Source organism: Dicentrarchus labrax, unplaced genomic scaffold, assembly GCF_905237075.1.
Source record: "Dicentrarchus labrax unplaced genomic scaffold, dlabrax2021, whole genome shotgun sequence".
Lineage (NCBI taxonomy): Eukaryota > Metazoa > Chordata > Actinopteri > Moronidae > Dicentrarchus > Dicentrarchus labrax.
The window spans coordinates 25092137-25111277 of NW_026136702.1; the positions used below are offsets into that span (position 1 = coordinate 25092137).

At 41.8% G+C, this 19141-nt stretch overlaps 1 protein-coding gene across 4 annotated transcripts; it reads right to left on the bottom strand.

Moving 5' to 3' along the window:
• Positions 1–1425: 1425 nt before the first annotated feature.
• On the bottom strand, positions 1426–18665 carry cep68 (centrosomal protein 68). 4 transcript variants are annotated; one of them, XM_051423428.1, is made up of 10 exons: positions 18527–18665; positions 13229–13317; positions 12903–13147; positions 9492–10553; positions 5482–5683; positions 5013–5206; positions 4753–4875; positions 4304–4400; positions 3991–4201; positions 1426–2864 (listed from the first exon to the last, which is right to left on the bottom strand). In XM_051423428.1, the coding sequence occupies exons 3-9, from the start codon at positions 13113–13115 to the stop codon at positions 4026–4028; spliced, it is 2067 nt and encodes a 688-aa protein (XP_051279388.1). In that variant the 5' UTR covers positions 13116–13147; positions 13229–13317; positions 18527–18665; the 3' UTR covers positions 1426–2864; positions 3991–4025. The 4 variants fall into 4 exon arrangements, with proteins under 4 accessions (XP_051279388.1, XP_051279404.1, XP_051279379.1 ...); XM_051423444.1 differs by having other exon boundaries at positions 1426–4201; positions 5013–5203; XM_051423419.1 differs by having other exon boundaries at positions 1426–4201.
• Between the last annotated feature and the right edge of the window lie 476 nt (positions 18666–19141).

Here is a 19141-nt window from a genome sequence, read left to right on the forward strand (position 1 = left end):
AAAAACAATGCTCCATGGATGGGCAAAGGACAGATTGGTAGAAAGGACTTGTCTTAGGTCCATACTATTCGTCCATATGTGAACCGTTGACAGACCATGGAGGGAGTCAGATTATTAACAAAGAAGAATCCTCTCCCAGTAGCACAACTGTGACTGGACCAAGTCCATCTACACAATGGAGCACTAAGACCTTCACAGTTTTTACTCTGGTAGTCACTGTTTCCCCACAAAGACAAACTTCATCCCCTCTCCGCTCCACTGTAGTCTGTCCCAGTGCAAAGTCCTCACACTTGGACCAGTTACCATTTGCAGAGGACACCAGTTTGTATAATGCCAGCTTCTCTTTGAGTGTCATCTAAAATACCATTTGTCCTATGGTAAAAACTGTTAGAACCTGTCTGAGAGAGACTGTCAGAGACAGGCCAGCTGAGTCCACCCAAAACCTTTCACAAAACAGAAGCTCCTGAGAAAAACAACTTAGTCCATGAAAATTAATAACCATAATCAAATCTCAAAAGCTTTCTCTTGATCAATGGATAACAGTCCAACATCAAACCACTGAACTTTAGAAGTCCCAAATCAAAAACAAATTAAAGCTGCAAGCAGCGTTGGGCGGGACCTTGCACTCCACGCAACTCGGGGCGTGCTGCGGCCGCGTCGCATGCCGTCGTAACACATGGGGACCAAGACATGAAAATCTGCCGTTAATCAGCTCAAAATGCTTTAAAAAACATTAAAAACTATAAATTTACCTTTTAATCTACACATTGTAGTAATTTGCATTCAGATGATTTCTTCTTTTCTAGGACACTAATACTCCATATGATGTGAAAATAACCTACTGTTGAATGTAGTCAGAATGATTATTCAAGATGCAGACTAAATATAGCTAATAAAATCTTTCTGATTGCCAGTTCCCAGCCTTTGCATCTGTACCTTGAGCTTTTTTCTCCACAGGGAGGCACTATAGACAAATAAGCGCACCAAACATTTGAATGACAGCAAGTCACTCCTGCCTAATGCAATTACTTGACTGAATACAGAGCCTCCTTATGCCTCCATCATTAACACAGTTTGCAACCAGTGCTGTCTGTATGTTTTATGGTTTTATGTAACCTCAATCCATGTTTAGATGTTTTAGTACATTCAACACCACCACTTTTAAAGCCAACTGACAGATAAATGTTCAAATTCACCAGCTACTCAATAGCAAATCATTATTTTGTGTCTGAAATCTACCAGCCACTGCAATATTTTAACCAGCATTTGGCTGGTGCTAATTTCCCACCCTGATCAAGACTAATAATTGTCAAGTAACTCTAAATGTGCTTAGCTAAAGCTTTAAAATCAGGGCAGCAACCTGTCCAGTTTCCTCTCAATGTGCATTCCAAACATCACACAATATGGCACACAGACACAGAGGTATGAGTTTAAACAATCCGGTTTATTCAATGCCTTTAACTGACTTATAGTATAGTGACAAGTTTGAGATGTTTTGGGTTCTAAAGGCTGTTTTAGAGGGTACATTCACCAAAAAATGACAAAAACCTCAAGTGGATATATATATATATATATATATATATATATATATAGTGGATGTCCATGTTCTATTTGTCCATTGTTGTCTCTACGGACTTCAGTATGTCTTACAGGAAGAGTGGCAATAATAGTACACAGGTTGTGGAAATATATATTCTGGTGGATCATTTTCCAGTACTGTGAGCACCAAAAACTAAATTCCATTCAGCTGCATTGTACATGGTGGAGGCAGAAATATCCAAACCTGGACAAATAAAGTATCTGCCTTGTAATTTGGGTAAACTGACCCTTTAACAGACTTGTTAACATTGACATCAGTAAGAACAGATCAAAAATGTATTTGAAGGCTGTGTGTGTTATGTTGGACATGTTACCACCTGTCCTGTACACGTTATTACTTTCTATAAGAAAGGGTTGAAAAGTTATTGATCCCTGTGAGAAACTGTCATTGTAAAAATGAAAAAGATCATAGTGCAAATGGCTGTGTCCTACATTACAGTAGAGGGTGTAAGACTGTTACTGACCACTTCCCTTCTGCTGCTCAGAGAAACAGTTGTAAACCTGACATGTTGAAATGACACATAGAGCTGTTCATGTGCTCAAACACTGATTGAACAGTCTGACATCACAGGAGGGTGCCACTGCAACAATGATCCATTTTCAAAAAAGCTATTAGAACGTGTTCAATTTTGTTTGTATGTTATGCATTCATAAACACAGATAAATACAACTTGTCAATTATTAAAAAGGTGCCATAAGTGATATTTGTTTGGTTAAAATAAGTGTTAATTAGCTCTATATTCCATCATCCATCACTGATACAGAGTGTTTAGTCGGTATCATAGCTCTTCCAGTCCCTCCTTTCTGCAGTAAACAGAGAATATATTTTCTGGTATCCTGTTCCCACTTTATCCAATCAGGAGAGAGAACTCCACAAAGAGGCGGTCCTCAAGGGCATGCGGCAGAATTTCAGTGTCTTGACGTGGGGAGGAGGGTGGGCACTGCTCACTGCCAGAACAGACGGGAAGATACAGGACCTTTAATTTCATGTCCTTATTTTGTCTTTAAAGCACCGGTGTGTAGGACTTAGTGGCCTCTTGCGTTGAAATTGCAGATTGCAACCAACTGAATACCACTGGTGTCTGTATTTGACAACCTGGGAATGAGAACGGGTTGTGAAGTGGGAAGAGAAATTATGGTGACCGCAAAACTTTAAAGTCGTCAAAGGCCCTATCTAGAGCCAGTGTTTGGTTTGTCTGTTCTGGGCTACTGTAGAAACATGGTGGTTCAACATGGTGGACTCCATGGAAGGTGACCCATGGCATCTGAAGATAAAAAAAAAAAAGGCTAGTTCTAAGGTAACGAAAACACAACAATTCCTATATTCAGATGATTATACACTAATGAAAATTTCTGAAAATAGATCCTCCTGAATGTTACACACTGGACCTTTAAATGATGAGTTATTATTGAATAATCACAAAAGGAATGTTAAAAAGGCTTTGAAATGTTCCTTTTTGTTATTTCTGTTGCACACACACAGTTTCTGCCTACATGTTCTAGCTGTTGCTCTGTGGACTCTATAGAGTGCTGCAGGGATGACGTATTAAGCATCACCCTGTTCCTTCGACACAGAGCCAAACGGATTTCTCCACTGGATTTTGGATTATTGCAGGATTTACTATACTTACATGTTTTGTTCAGCAAGATCATCTTCACTAATGAACACCACTTTTATGATTTGTGAAGCGTAAACGTGATGGGCAAAAGGAAACAGCTAACATTAGGCTATAAATGAACTACGCTACTTCACCAGCATTAAACTTCCAACTTGTAATGAAATCTTCAAGTTGTAAAGTTTGAGTTAGAACAGTTTGCAAGAGCTGTAGCGAGGCTGTAAAGGCGGACTAATGAGTAGATCAGTCTCTGTGTTTTAATGTCACAGACAACCTCTCTAGTCTCATTTAGACACTTGTTAGCAGCCAGCGTTTTTAAGAGACGTAAACGATTCAGCATTCACAGGCGGGCTACTCGCTGATATGTCTTATATGGTAGAACAAACTGAGAATCTCTTATGTTTATGTTAACCACAAACCTCATTTTCAGACATCTAACCTAAAGGACTCATTTCTGCAGCACTCTGTAACTTCTTTTCAGGTCGGCCTGAGACTCAACATTAAACATTACAAGTGATAGAAAGCCTGACCCGAAGAGGGTTAAGTCTGTATGAGTAGAAAAAGCAGTGCAATGTTAAGACAATATAGAAAAGGGTTTTAGGAGCACTTCGAGGTCCTGTATTATTCAATGTGATCAGTTCAGTTTAAATTGGTCCTGATTGTTTCCTTAATGAAAGTTCTTTGCTAACTCTGAAGATCTTGCTCTCCATTACAAAAAGACAAAGAACCTTGTATTAATTGTTTGGAAGAAAACTAATAAATAAGTGAGAGAAACCATATGCTTGTGCACAGATGCGTCCTGCAGACAGTTCATACAGTGGACCCCTGGAAGCCCACAGGGCCTGGGTCCTCCTCTCTGCTCTGCTGGACTAGACTGGGCTGGGTCAGGCTGTCCATGGCAGACAGGATGGAGGAGAAGAAATGTTCGGTGTGTGTCTCCAGAGCTCCAGACTGCCTCTCAATCAACAGCAGGGCATCTCTTAAGACTGCAAACAAGGAGAGAGAACGATTCAGTGGGAAAATGATGAGATGAGTGTTGGGAGTTTTCAATTCAGTATTTTTGTTCATGATGCCTGTTAAAGACTGACATGGAGACGTGGTGTTGATGCAGCTGAGGAGGAGCTGTCCGCTGTGCAGAACAGAGGAGGTCAGGGGCTGATGGCTGCTCACCTCTCTCTGAAAACTCTGGCAAGAAGACCGTCATATATTACTGTCAGCAGAACAGAATAATAATGTATAATAATATCTTTATTTACTTATTATTTATTATAAAACAAAGTTACAAAGTGCTTCACATAAAAGCAAAACACACATAGCATAGATACACAGCAATGAAACAATCTAAGTACTAAATGAACTAGAGATGCACGACAATTATCAGGGCCATTCAATTATCAATGTATCTAATATTTATATTATCATGAATTATTCCAATATTTTAATTATAGATGATAAATTATACATAAAATAATAATTCCTATGCAAATTATTTGATAGCTTTAGGTTCTATGGAAGCCAAAGTATGTCTCACCCTCACCTGATACTCAGCCAGAGACGACTTCACACTGTCGATGTCCACAGTGGGTGCGGCCAGCAGCTCCATCTTCTCTGATACCGTGTACAGCCGCTGGATGAGCTGCTCCAGATGTGAACAGAAGACCTGCAGACAAATATGCCAGACTGTGCATCAAAAATGAAACTCTGCAGATTTTAGATTTCCGATATAGTCAAAAGACTGTATGTTGCACTCAGACATAGAGTCAGACTCTTGTATAACAGATCCGATCATGTCTCTACCTGGATGTGCTTCATCAGGGAGTCACTTTGCTCCGGGTTCTCCTGGCTGCTCCTACGGCTGCCAGGCAGGGTGAGGCCACACAGCTGCTCCACCAAGGCCTCCACCTCCCTGAGACTGGACTGACTCAGTGCCCCTCCAATGGGCTCTACCCAGGCTCTAGAACTCCTCCTCACTGCCTCAAAGTGATCAGCTGCTGATGGACAGGAAATGGATTTTGGATTTTTTTGCTGTAATTTTGTCAGTGCTGTATGTACCACAAACTAATTTCCCATTGTTTTAGAGTGGAGGCAGAAATCTTAGTCACCGATTTCTCCAAATGTCCAAATCCAAAACAATCTGCATGGAGAGCTACCACCAGAGAGGGGGTGATTTTGTAATTTGGGGGAACTGACCCTTTAAGAGCATATAGGCCCAGTATATGAACATCCATTAAATAAATGTATTATTAAACATAAAAAACTTAAATACCCGTCTGAGCAGCACTGATCCCCTCTCTGCCTGTCTCATCTCTTCCTTCGTCTGTGTCTTCATTGTTGGCCTGCGGCTCTTTGGCTTCAGCCTCCTGTTTCTCAGGCAGGGTGATGGAGGACAGGATGGAGGTGGTGCCTGGCCCCAGAGACTCCCAGCTGGCTGTGACAGGCTGGCTCAGCTGGGCCGTCACCTCCCGCACCTGCGCACAAATACTTTCCGTGTTTAGCTGAACACAGACTACTACTACTACTACTACTACTGAGCATTAGAGCTGAATAACACTACTCCACTGCGTCTGTTTGTCCTTCCACCATCAAGAATGTTTGATGATGAAGTGTACCTGTGTTTAAAAAGTCCACATGACCCAGGTTTGCAGCCTTTTATGTTTCAGAGTTGTCATCATCCATTTACTAGTAGGGCTGTGTATTAGCAAAACTCTGGTGATACGATATGTATCATGATATAGGGGTTACGATTCTTTCTTACACCCTAAGAAAATATCAATACACTTGAGTATCGCAATATTTTGTCGTAAGATATTTTTGTGTTTAAACCCCCAACTAGATAGTGGTGTTGTAAACTGAGGGCTATGATGTTGGATGTAACAAGGACAAATACAAATGCAGATCTCACTGTTCTGGGTGCATAAAGAAAGTCAACTTCTTTTGCATATAGATATTTTATGCACATAGGGGTCTGTTCTCTATACATGACAGTTTTCCTAAGATTAGATTTGTTTTAAAATTGCAATATATCGCCTTGTTTACAGTATCGCAATATATTGCAATAAACTGAGTCGTAACCCCTGTATTGTGATACGAATCATATCGCCAGATTCTTGCCTGAACACAGCCCTACAACTTAGCCGATATAAACGTACAAGACGTTTATGGCAGTCCCTGTTGCTGGATTCCCAATAGGACATGTATCTATATCATGAGTAGGAATTCAAAAACAAACCACAACAGACAGTATACGATGGTGATGCTACATGACAGACCTATTAAATCTGAACACTAAGGCTAAGAAATAAAGAGCGTTAGCATGTCAACATTAGAGACTCACTGTCTAAAGATATAGTTACTCTAGATGGCATTACCTTGGCCTCTAGCACCACTGTCAGGAATCTTGGAGTTATCTTTGATCAGAACATGTCCTTTAACTCCAATATAAAGCAGACCTCTAGGACTGCCTTCTTTCATTTACGTAATATTACAAAAATTAGACACATCCTATCACAGACAGATGCAGAAAAACTAATCCATGCATTTGTTACTTCTAGGCTGGATTACTGCAACTCTTTATTATCAGGTTGCCCCAATAAGTCCATTAAAACGCTCCAATTAATTCAGAACGCTGCAGCACGAGTACTGACAGGAACTAGAAAAAGAGATCACATCTCTCCTGTACTAGCTTCTCTGCATTGGCTCCCTGTAAAATGTAGTATAGAATTTAAAATCCTCCTCCTCACCTATAAAGCTCTTCATGGTCAGGCCCCTTCATATCTTAAAGAGCTCATAGTACCCTATTACCCCACTAGAACACTACGTTCTCTGAATGCTGGGCTACTTGTGGTTCCTATAGTCTCTAAAAGTAGAACAGGAGCCAGAGCCTTCAGTTACCAAGCTCCTCTCCTGTGGAACCAGCTTCCAGTTGTGGTTTGAGAGGCAGACACCCTCACCACATTCAAGAGTAGGCTTAAGACATTCCTCTTTGATAAAGCTTATAGTTAGGGCTAGGGTTGGGTACCGAAACGCGGTACCAATAGGGCACCGGTTCCGACGTAAACGGTAGTAATCAGACCGAATAAGAACGAACATTTCGGTGCCTGACTTTTTTTGTTTACCCCGGTGTTCTGGTGTCAACTTGCATGACGTCAGTGCCGCTACTCAGCACACTTGTTGATCAAAAAAACAATTGCATGCAAGGGAGGTAACACGTCGATTTTGATTAAACATCTGGCGACACTTGGAGTTTATTTAAAGCCGAGCAATGCACCGTGTTTGATAACCTACGTGACGCAAGGCCAAGCACTTCAGCAGCCGCAGCCAGTGTCGGCCTCGCCGGACAAATTGAAGAGACTCCCAGCCCTGCCAGTGTGGTGGTGGACATCACAGATGTTGATGATGACATCAGCCTTTCCTCTTTGGGTATAACTAGTAATTTAATGCCAACCGCAAATCATGCATGTCAAGTAGGCTAGCAAACACCGTTGCCATTCAACAGCGTGAGTGACAATGTGTGCTATGTCGTTAACTTAATATTGTGTTCAATTTGGCCCTGGAAATAAAAGGGTATTGTTTTTTGACAAGTGTGTGTGGTTTCGTTTTTTTAAGTACCGGAACCGTTTAAAAAATACCAAGTAGCAACTGGTATCGGATAAAACCCAACTGATACCCAACCCTAGTTAGGGCTGGATCAGGTGAGTCCTGAACCATCCCTTAGTTATGCTGCTATAGGCCTAGACTATCGGGGGATTTCCCATGATGCACTGAGCTCCCCTCTTCCTCTCTCTTTCTGCACTCATTCATGTTCCATTAATGCATGTTACTAACTTCACTTCTTCCCCGGAGTTCTTGTGCTTTCTCGTCTCGCAGGTTCTCATGGATCCTGGTGGAGCCTCCTGCCATGGTCCTGCTTGACTACACTTGCCAATATCACTGATATTAGTGTTATTATTATTATAAAGTATTATTATAGATACGGTTACTGTTGTTGCTGTTGTCACTGCTCATTGTCCCCCATCGTTGCTGTTGTCATGTTCATCAGTCACTACTATTAGTGTAGTTGTTGCTACTGTTGTTGCTGTGCACCTGTCTGTCTGTCTGTCTGTCTCTCTCTCTCACCCCAACTGGTCGAGACAGACGACCACCCACCTAGAGCCGAAGGATCTGTCCTAGGTTTCTGCCTTTTAACAGGCAGTTTTTCCGCCAAGTGCTTGCTCATGTTGGTACTGTTGGGTCTCTGTAAATAATGTCATAAAGAGTTCGGCCTAGACCTGCTCTATTTGAAAAGTGTCCTGAGATAACTTCTGTTATGAATTGGTGCTATACAAATAAAATTGAATTGAATTGAATTGAACATATACACATCACACCAAAGAGCAAAACCAACGATATATTCCTTTTCTCTAGACGGCAATTTGCAGCCTGTGTGTATGACTGATTAATCATTCAATCAATTAAAACAACTGCCTCAGTGTAGCCTCACTAGAATTTAGAAAAACTTGTCAATCAAGCAAAAATGGTAGACTCAAATTAAATAAATAAAAATGTATTCTATGTGATGACGATAACTAAATTTACGCTCAACATGCATATATTTAAAATGTTTTGAATATTCTGTCTTTGATTCAAAAGCAATCTATAAATGTAACTGTTCTCTAACCTGATCTAACTGGACCTCACCACATTACAGCATAGTGGTAGAATATATATATTTTTTTGTATATTTGACTTTACTCGCAGCTCTCATACAAAGCCTGGGCTAAGTTTTCAAAAATAAGTTTTCTAATAAATATAGTTCAAGTGCCCCCCACATTTTCTGACATTAGAGATCATCAGTGTAATAACTTTTGGAAGCTGACAATTCTAGGATGTTGAGGGGTCTCTAAATGCACCATCAAGGAGAGTTTGGATAACAATATCTTCTCATAATTGCAGCATCACACAGCAGTGCTATAACTGAAGGCAATCAGTGTTCCAAAAGCTACTTTAACCAGTTTTCAAAGGACCAGTGTGTAGAATTTAGTAGCATTGAACACAGAAGTTGCTGACTGCAACCAACTGAATAACCAAGCATGTATGAGAAACTATGGTGGACGTGAAAATTGCAAAAAATGCAACAGGCCCTGCCTGGAGCCAGTGTTTGGTTTGTCTGTTCTGTCCTCCTAAATGTTACACACTGGCCCTTTAAGTCTGTGCAGGTGGAATGAATACATTTTAAAAACATACTCTTTGAAAAATGTGGTCCTTGACTAAAGGTCCATGCGTGTCCACAGCACTGACCTGTCTGGACAGCAGCTGCAGCTCCTCCAGCTGCTCCGGAAGAGGCCAGAACTCCTCGTCCACCTCCCCACACACACACCTGGACAGTGGAAGAACACTGGTGGAGCGAATGTAAGCAGCGGAGGTGCAGGAGGACAGTGCATGGCGCTGATGATGGTGACCATCACTCTTGTAATGATTCATTCCATCTCTGTCCTTACTGGAGTCTAGACTGTCCAAGGACAAACCCACAGGGTCTGTTAAGGAGAGCTGGGTACTGGAGGGAAGACCATCTGAGGATTTAGAGAACGCCTGCAGGTTAGGTGACCTATGGCCCGCGCTTAGAGTGCTTCGTTCTCTGGTCTGCCCTGTGCCACTCACAGTAAAGCCCAACCCTGACAGGCTGGTGGAGCTACAAATGTGGTCCAGTTCGATCCCTGAGTCCTGCAAGTTTGGATCTGTTTGGAGGAGAGACTCTCCCTGGAGCTCGGAGCTGCCCCACTCAGTGACCACCTGTCCCGGTCTCAGAGGGTAGGTGTAATCCAGCAGGTCCTGGTACTCCCTGTTTGGGTCCCAGCCTGCAGAGTGTCTGTCTGGAGATGGAGGCAAAGATTTAGGGATGGCACAGGCCCAGTAGTTCACCTGATAGGGAGACACTGAGTGTCCTCCAGAAGAGCATGTTTTTTTCTCTCCCCCACCTCCCCTATCCCTCCCACCAAGCCTGAACTGCGTCTGGCCTGAGCGAGGGGTGTAGGTAGGATACAGGACAGTGGAGGTCAGTCGTGGCCTCAAAGGAGGGTTCAGTCTTTGGACCTCCAGGATGGAGCTTGAGAGGCTCCGCTGAGCTGATCTGCATCCAGGGGAAGGTGATCTAAAGGTGGGTTCTTCACGGCACAGTGTGGTCCTGAGCTCTGAGACAGCCAGGGGTGAGCCGAGCTCTTCTCTAGAGGACGAGGGAGATGAGATGTCATTGCGAGAGAGGCTGAAGCTCTCTGGGGTCAGCTCCGCTCTCGCTCTTGTCAAGAAGTTCATATCAGTGTGTTGCTGACTTTGTTCTCTTCTGCTAACACCCAGCTGTCGCTCCTACAAGACAGAAGGCTGACAGAATTAAAAAGGATACTGTAACATTCAATTCAAAACATTAATTAGTGACGATTAAGAGTGTGAAGGACCCTGGCCCTACTTCTCATAGTGAATCCACTGGAACAGTTTCTCACCAGTGTCATCAGTTATTGGAGAAATGACCCTCCCTTAGTTTGGCCCCTTTTTGCTCTGTGCTCCAATAACAGTTGAGCAAGCCTATGTCAACTTTCTCCTTTCCTGTACTTAGATATGCTATATGCTAGGCTAATCTATGTTGAAAAGACAACCACATATTGAAGATGGTTCAAAGCTAAAAATGAGCTATTAGCTAAATAAAGATTGATGTAAATTAGCTAGCTAGTGATTTGTTAACTAGCTAGCTAACAATTGATGTAGTTTAGCTATCTATATTTAAAATGTTTATTACTGTTTGTTACTATTTTTGCAATAAGAAAACATCAGCTAGCTACTTAGCTAGTGTTTTGCTAACATTATCTAGTCAACTTAAGATGTGATGATATAGTGTATATGTCACTTTTATCTTTTAACCATCTTTAAAATGTGGTTGTCTTCTCAACACAGAGAAAAGGAGGAAGTTAACGAAGTTCTGACGAAGCTGTTGTTGCTGCTCCAACTGTTATTGGATCACAAAGCAAAAAGGGGCGGGACTTTTCAATTCTGCTGCCAGTTTGATAATGACAAAGTGACAAGGCAACAGGTTGTCAAATGCCTATCACGCCAGAGTATTTTATCTATGTATGGCAATTATTTCTGAGGGCAGGCATAACCAACGGTCTGAACAGACGTGGGCCATCATGTGTATGCAACACGTGGTTAAAAGCAAGTATACACTACCAGTCAAAAGTTTGGACACACCTTCTCATTTAATGGATTTTCTTTATTTTCATGACTATTTACATTGTAGACTCTCACTGAAGGCATCAACTATGAATGAACACTCTCCTTCTTGGTCAAATAGCCCTTACACAGCCTGGAGGTGTGTTTGGGGTCATTGTCCTGTTGAAAAATAAAAGATGGTCCAACAAAACGCAAACCAGATGGGATGGCATGATGCTGCAGGATGCTGTGGTAGCCATGCTGGTTCAGTGTGCCTTCAATTTTGAATAAATCCCCAACAGTGTCACCAGCAAAGCACCCCCACACCATCGCACCTCCTCCTCCATGCTTCACGGTCGGAACCATGCATGTAGAGACCATCCGTTCACCTTTTCTGCATCGCACAAAGACATGGCGGGTGGAACCAAAGATCTCAAATTGGGACTCAAGCACAGATTTCCACTGGTCTAATCTCCATTCCTTGTGTTTCTTGGCCCAAACAAATCTCTTCTGCTTGTTGCTTTTCCTTAGTAGTGTTTTTTTTAGCAGCTATTTGACCATAAAGACCTGATCCGTGCAGTCTCCTCTGAGCAGTTGATGTAGAGATGTGTCTGCTACTAGAACTCGGTGTGGCATTCATCTGGGCTCTAATCTGACGTGCTGTTAACTTGCGATTTCTGAGGCTGGTGACTTGGATAAACTTATCCTCAGCAGCAGAGGTGACTCTTGGTCTTCCTTTCCTGGGGCGGTCCTAATGTTAGCCAGTTTTGTCGTAGCGCTTGATGGTTTTTGCGACTGCACTTGGGGACACATTCAAAGTTTTAGCAATTTTCCAGACTGACTGACCTTCAGTTCTTAAAGTAAGATGGGACTGTCATTTCTCTTGGGTTCTTGCCATAATATGAATTCTAACAGTTGTCAAATAGGGCTGTCAGCTGTGTACCAACCTGACTTCTGCACAACACAACTGATGGTCCCAACCCCATTAAGAAGGCAAGAAATCCCACAAATGAACCCTGACAAGGCACACCTGTGAAGTGAAAACCATTTCAGGTGACTACATCATGAAGCTCATTGAGAGAAGGCCAAGGGTTTGCAGCGCTATCAACAAAGCAAAGGGTGGCTACTTTGAGGAATCTAAAATATGAAACATATTTAGTTATTTAGAGTTATTTCACACTTTTTTGTTTACTACATAATTACATATGTGTTCATTCATAGTTTTGATGCCTTCAGTGAGAATCTACAATGTAAATAGTCATGAAAATAAAGAAAAACCATTAAATGAGAAGGTGTGTCCAAACTTTTGACTGGTAGTGTATATATCTTACACTGTACTTACAACTGTTAAATATTTAAATAGACTGTTTGTCTGATTACTACAATTTTAAGTCTGTAGTTACAAGAATTCCAAACATGTAGTATAATTTTATGTAGAAAAAAAGCAGAATGTACACAGTCAGCAGCATTAAATAAATCTTATACTCTGAGAGTCATTCACTCCATCCTCACCTTCTCTGTGTGCTTCTGTGGGTGTGTCTTCTTTAAGATAGACGTGTGTTGTTCTGCAGAGAACAGAGGCTTTCTCATTACATACTGTCTGTCCGTCAGATACCTGGAGGTGGGCGCCATAGTAACACTTTTGTCTGGATTTGGGCATGTCCTGCTGTGTTTAAACTCTGGGAGGTGCATCTTCCATCGCTGGCTGCGTCCCCTGGCTTCCATTGGACAAAGGAAATTGGGGAAGGTCCTGTCAACTAAAGGAACATTAGAAATGTTAAAATGTGTTTTTTTTAAATTGTATTTATTGTTTGATACTTTTGGTTTCATTCATGCACCTTAAAAGAGCTGTGGGGTTGTGGAGGTTTTTGTCCAGTGTCTTCTCAACAGCAAACATCATGTTGCCGGGTTGAGGCACACAAGAGCACTGTAATGACACAGGAAATAAGGACAGTACATAAATACGAAGAGTGAAACTTCGAACAACTTATACTTAAAGTATAATTAGCAGAACACACTGAACATTTCTAACCTAATGCAACACACAGACTGCACACATTTTCATAAGAACTGTCTAATTTCTCTAAAAAGAAAACAAATTATGCTATAATTAAGAAATTGTACTGCACACATAGAGGCTTTAAAGCCACATTCATTCAGTTTTTGGCCACTTGGGGGCAGCAGAACAAGTATAAAACTGACAAATATAATTGATCTAACAATACAGTCTCACTCCCAACTTGTCAAATACATTTTTGGATGTGTAGGGCACCGAGAATAAATACGCAATGTCCTTTCAAAAAAAGCTTGTGTGGTTTAGGTTTAGGCCCAGAAACTTCTTTGTTAGTAACATTACGTGACTTAAAAACATTAAGAAGTGAACGTTGACTTTTGGTTTAACACAGGACATGAACAGTGGTCTCCTGGATTAAAGTCCTGTGTTTGTTTGACCCATCAGTCCACCCCATCTTCGCCGGACTGTTTTGCTCTTTATACTGTGTTACTTGACTTTGACGGCACATCAAACCATGAAGCTACACCGAAGCCTCCAGATATGTCGTGCAGTATCAATCAGGCTATACAAAAAAGCTCCGTAGAACTGCAGAGCTTATGGTGATTCTCTGCGGTTTCATCATTTAAGAACGACACCTTTTAGGTTTTTGTCACCTTAAAATAAGCATTTTTTAATCAACAGACGCTGCATGTCGCCATCCATGTTGAACCACCATGTTTCTATAGTAGCCCAAAAGGGACAAACCAAACACTGGCTCTAGATTGGGGAGTTTGTTTATTTTCGTGCATTTCAGAGCCACCGTAGTTTCTCCGAGCTTAGAAGGTGAGGTTGAAGAGACAGAGTTGCGATCTGCACCACTAGATGCCACGAAATCCTACACACTGGTCCTTTAATACAAAATATGTGTAAATAGACAATATGTTTAAAGCTACAATATGCACTTTAATTACTAGGACTTGAAACCTTCAGGAATATAGACAAGTGGAGATTATAGTTTTGAAATCAATAACGCAATCCTTGTAAACACTTGTTCCAGATAAACACATGTATCCAAGTGGCACATACACACTTGTAGTTGCTTAGTGAGTGGAATGTCTCTACCTATTGTTGTGGGATCACTAAGCAGCGGGCCTGATAAGCTTCCAGTTAGGTCCAGGCGGTGTAATGATATACTCGCTCCTCACCTGACTGATCTCATTAAGACTGCATGCTCAGACCTGCCTGCGCTCACTGGACCAACGGAGAAGAGCACGGTCTGTCCACTTGGTCCGAGCTGTGGACTCCTCATGTCGAGAACAGTTGTGTGTGTATTAATGTTATTCATTTTCATCATCATCATCACCATCAGTCACTACTATTAGTGTAGTCGTTGCTACTGTTGTTGCTGTGCATCTGTCTCAATGGCCTGGTTGTGGTCACTCAGTCTGTACCTCGTGCCTTTTTCAGTTTCTGGTCACTCACAGTGCCCTGATAATCTGCCACTTGGCACAGTACGGTTACTGTGAAGTTTTTAGTAGATGTCCAGTTGTTGATGTACTTTTTCGTTTCTTTGGCTATAATTTGGTCTCTTTTTCTTTGTCGTCCTCCCCCTCTCTCTCTCTCTCTCTCTCTCTCTCTCTCTCCTGTTATGAATTTGCACTATAGAAATAAAATTGAATTGAATTAATAATAATAATAATATCTGGATACTCAAAGACACTTTACATAAAGACAACATAGTAAAAGCAGCAAAACAGCATAAAATAGTAAAACACTAAAAACATTGGACTAAGCTAAACCTTAAAAGCAATTTTAAAAAGGTGAGTTTTTGTCATTGATTTGAACGCTGGAAGGTCGGTGCAGTCACGGATTTGTTTGGGGACAGAGTTCCAGAGGGAGGGGGCAGCTACAGAGAAGGCTTTGTCGCCCCAGGTTCAGTGCTTGGTCCTGAGTGGTGGAGTCAGGAGGTTTGCACTACTTTTAACCCAGTAGTAATAATTTCAGGGTCATTCGAATAGTGCTTTTCTATATAAACTATTGGGTGACTCATTACACTTTATATCACCACATGCTTGCATCTGTACATGGATATTTTGCTCATATACAGTTTAAACATTCACCTTTTATTGCTGCTATATGACAGGGTTTTTCTACCCTCACTGACTGATAATTGGGACTATTTGGATTAGCACTGCAAAACACAACTATATTCTGTTCCTTAAATAATAATTATTTAGTCTTTAGGGTCCATTGTTGCAGGTAATATTTTTTTCCCGCTGCATATCTCTAATCCTGATGCAATTGAGTACTGGCAGTCATTCTACAGCTCCAGCTCACTTGTCCATGATCACTCTCTTTTGAAACTGCTGCTGACTTTACCATTCACTCCTGTATTCATGCATTTACCTGGCATATTTGGCACTGGATAATTCCCCGGTAACAGGCTTTCGGAAAGTGATCTTAAAGTTTACATGCTCCTCTGAGAAACCAGCGACAGATGCGAGGCGGTTTCTCTCCTCAACGTGAGCCTCCAGTGTGCCCTGTGTGTCTGCTGCTGCGTAAAACATTAGTGAGATGACTGGTGCATGAGGGGCAGAGCTATGCTGTTTGGCATTTGAAATTGAATGTTTTGTGGAAAAGGTGCTGGCTCAGCTGCATCTTGTGCTGATGAATATGAATCAAGACTAGGTGGAAAGCTAGTATATGGCTGGTGTGGATATGGTCAGTGTATCTATAATGTGAATTCCTGGATATCAAATGTTCATCTGCAATTTTCTGTATTGGTCCCAGCAATATTTGGTGTGTACTGTGTACTGAAGAAGCATGCCACATGACATTGATAAGCTACAGTCTAAAAATGGTAGAAATACAGTTGCAAGAACTCGGTGGAAGGCGACCTGCAGCGTCTGGAACTACCCCTGCTCTTTCATTTGTTTCTATCTGCGTGATGTGCAAAGAGGTGGAGCGTGGATGGAGCTGAGGCGAATCCTGAGTACTGAAAACAGCCACCTGTGACGGCAAATATGTTTATTTCTGCTGTAAAGTTGGGCATTTTAATTTTAATATTTTAAATCTCTTCATGGAGATTGACTCGCTTCTGGAGCCAGCCTCAAGTGGCCGTTAGAGGAACTGCAGTTTTGGCACCCCTGCGCTGGCTTCTTCTGGCAACCACAAAGATTGCCGCTTGATCTTTGCACTGCCCACTTCCTTTTTGCTGCCCATGTTTGGGCTGTTCAGACATGTGCCACAGCCGGCTCGTGATCGGCAGTGATAATTTCAACATCTGTTCTCTTTTTTCCACTTAACACGAGCAACGCATGAAAACACGCTGATAATATTGATAATACTGAAATATACATCCCATCTGCTCATCGTCTATACTTATTAGAAACAGTTTCACTGCGTTGTGATTTTTAAACGATGTATTTATTCCACATTATGTCTCTAAACAGAGAGCAAGAGTAACATCGCTGCCTTAGAATGACTGTTTGAATATAATAAAGCAGGCTGCAGTGTGCTTTGTTCTCTTGGTTGTATCACTTCCCTTTTACTGGACTTTAAATCTGACACACTACCCACTCAACATGGCAAAAAGAGGAACTACATTTGAATTTCAAGGTGAGTGATGTCAGTGAACTGCTCACACCAAGCTTGTGTTCACCAACCCAACCAGACTGTGGCGTATCAGAAGATACAGACGGCCAACTTAAGTCAACATATCTAACACTGTGCAGTTTCCTCTGTATAGAGCATTTATTCACTGTTGCTCTTTATGTTTATGTTATGATAGAGGATCAGACCCACTGAGAGCATCATATTTCTAAAAGGTACAAACATTCTGTAATGCAGACATTCTGAGAATCACAATTTCTCAGTAATGACAGGATCGCCACATATCTTCCTGAATTGTTATTCTCAGGGTTTGGGATGGTGGGTGAACCTCTCAAACTATCCCCCATTGTGATGGTGTGCCTGGTTTCCATGGTGATGGCCTAGAGAGGGTGGTGGTAGACTCAAGAGGAAATGTCAATCAAAGGCTCCAGCAGGACAAAGAGCCCAGGACTACCTGAACTATCTGTGTTGAACTGAAACACTGTCTAACGGCTGGGATGAATGCCACACACTGCACAGCTACAGTAATGGTTGCAGTGTCTGTCCCTGAAGATTTCTGTTAATCAACAGAAGTTATTATTTATTAATATTTTTCAGGTCAAATACTGGGTCTAAAAATACTGGAAGCAGCATTAAAACATGTCTAAAGGTCCAGTGTGTAACATTTAGGAGGATCTACTGGCAGAAATGGAATACAATATTCATAGCTAATGTTTTCATTCGTCTATAATCACCTGAATATAATATTTGTTATGTTTTTGTTACCTCAGAATGAGACGTTTTTATCAGCAGTACAGCTGTATGCATTCAGTCAGCTGAAGTACATGAGTGTGGAACAGGTAACAGCCACAGTGCATCCATTGTGCCCTGACCAATCATTAACACAGAGCTGATGCTGCTCAATAGCCAGTCAGAGGACATAACTCATGTTTGACATATTAAATACAATGTATGTCAAACACAGGGGACAGTGGAGGAAACCATAGCAACAAGCAGGTGACACTAAACACAAGTGACCTGCTCAGTGCGAGGAGCCCCGGTAGTCCACAGAGCTCAGGAAGGTGTCGGTCGTACACACGTTGATAGGCTGGGTAGTTTACGGCAAGCTACAGGGAGTGGGATTCAAACAGCAGCGACATTTGTGGCTTGGTGATTTCACCAATATGACAAATGTGCAACACGTGATACACATCTTTCAAAAACCAACCAATTGTATGTGTCCTTGCTTACAGACAGACGTACATAACGTTACCCAGTGGAATCCAACTTTGACTATTAACGTTACTTTGGGATATTCTTGTTAATTCGGGAAATCAATATGATCCACCCAGCTGCGCTTCCGTTAAATGAAATCTCTTATTTAAAGTATTTGGCACTTTTTCCACCGCCCACTTACTGTCCGTTTGGTCGGCGGAAGTCACACCAAGACTCCCTTATCGTAAATCTATCAATGCATTGTGATGAACAAACTCCTCCACCAGCCGCCACAACCCTGTCTCAGTGGCAGAGGACACGAATCACACACACTTACCACATCGGGCGGCGCAGTGGAGCTGGGAGCAGCCCGTTGTTGTAGCGCTCCTCGGTAGCTTTGTTGCTGCAGCCTGCTTCCTCTAACCGTGGTGCCTTCACGGACTCCTCCCTAAATCCGGCACTGCATCTGTGCTGTCCGAAATAATACCTGGTTCTACAACAGAAAGGACAGTTATTTATAGCGCGTATGTAACATGTGTGTGTGTGTGGGATATGATTACATTTTAAGGATACAAAAGTAATCATGTAAACAGACGTGCAGTGCTGTAGCCATGGAATCAACATTAGGGGGCGGGGGGGGTCTGCCCTCACCAGAAAAAATATGAAAATGTGAAAACTCATTTCCTGCCATTGAACTATCAATAGTTTGGGACTTTTTTAATCATTTGAACGATTTCTTGATGAACAACTGTGTGCAGAACGGCAGTTCGCTAGCTAATGCATGGAATGTATGTTAGCTAGCTAACGTTGAATCATACATTAGATAAACAACTCACAAGGCCAAAATAACACTTTACAACTATAACAATGGGCCGTAATATATCTGTTACATTCTAATTTTCCACTTTTAAAAAACATTTGAACAATTTCTTGATGAACAATAATATGAGAC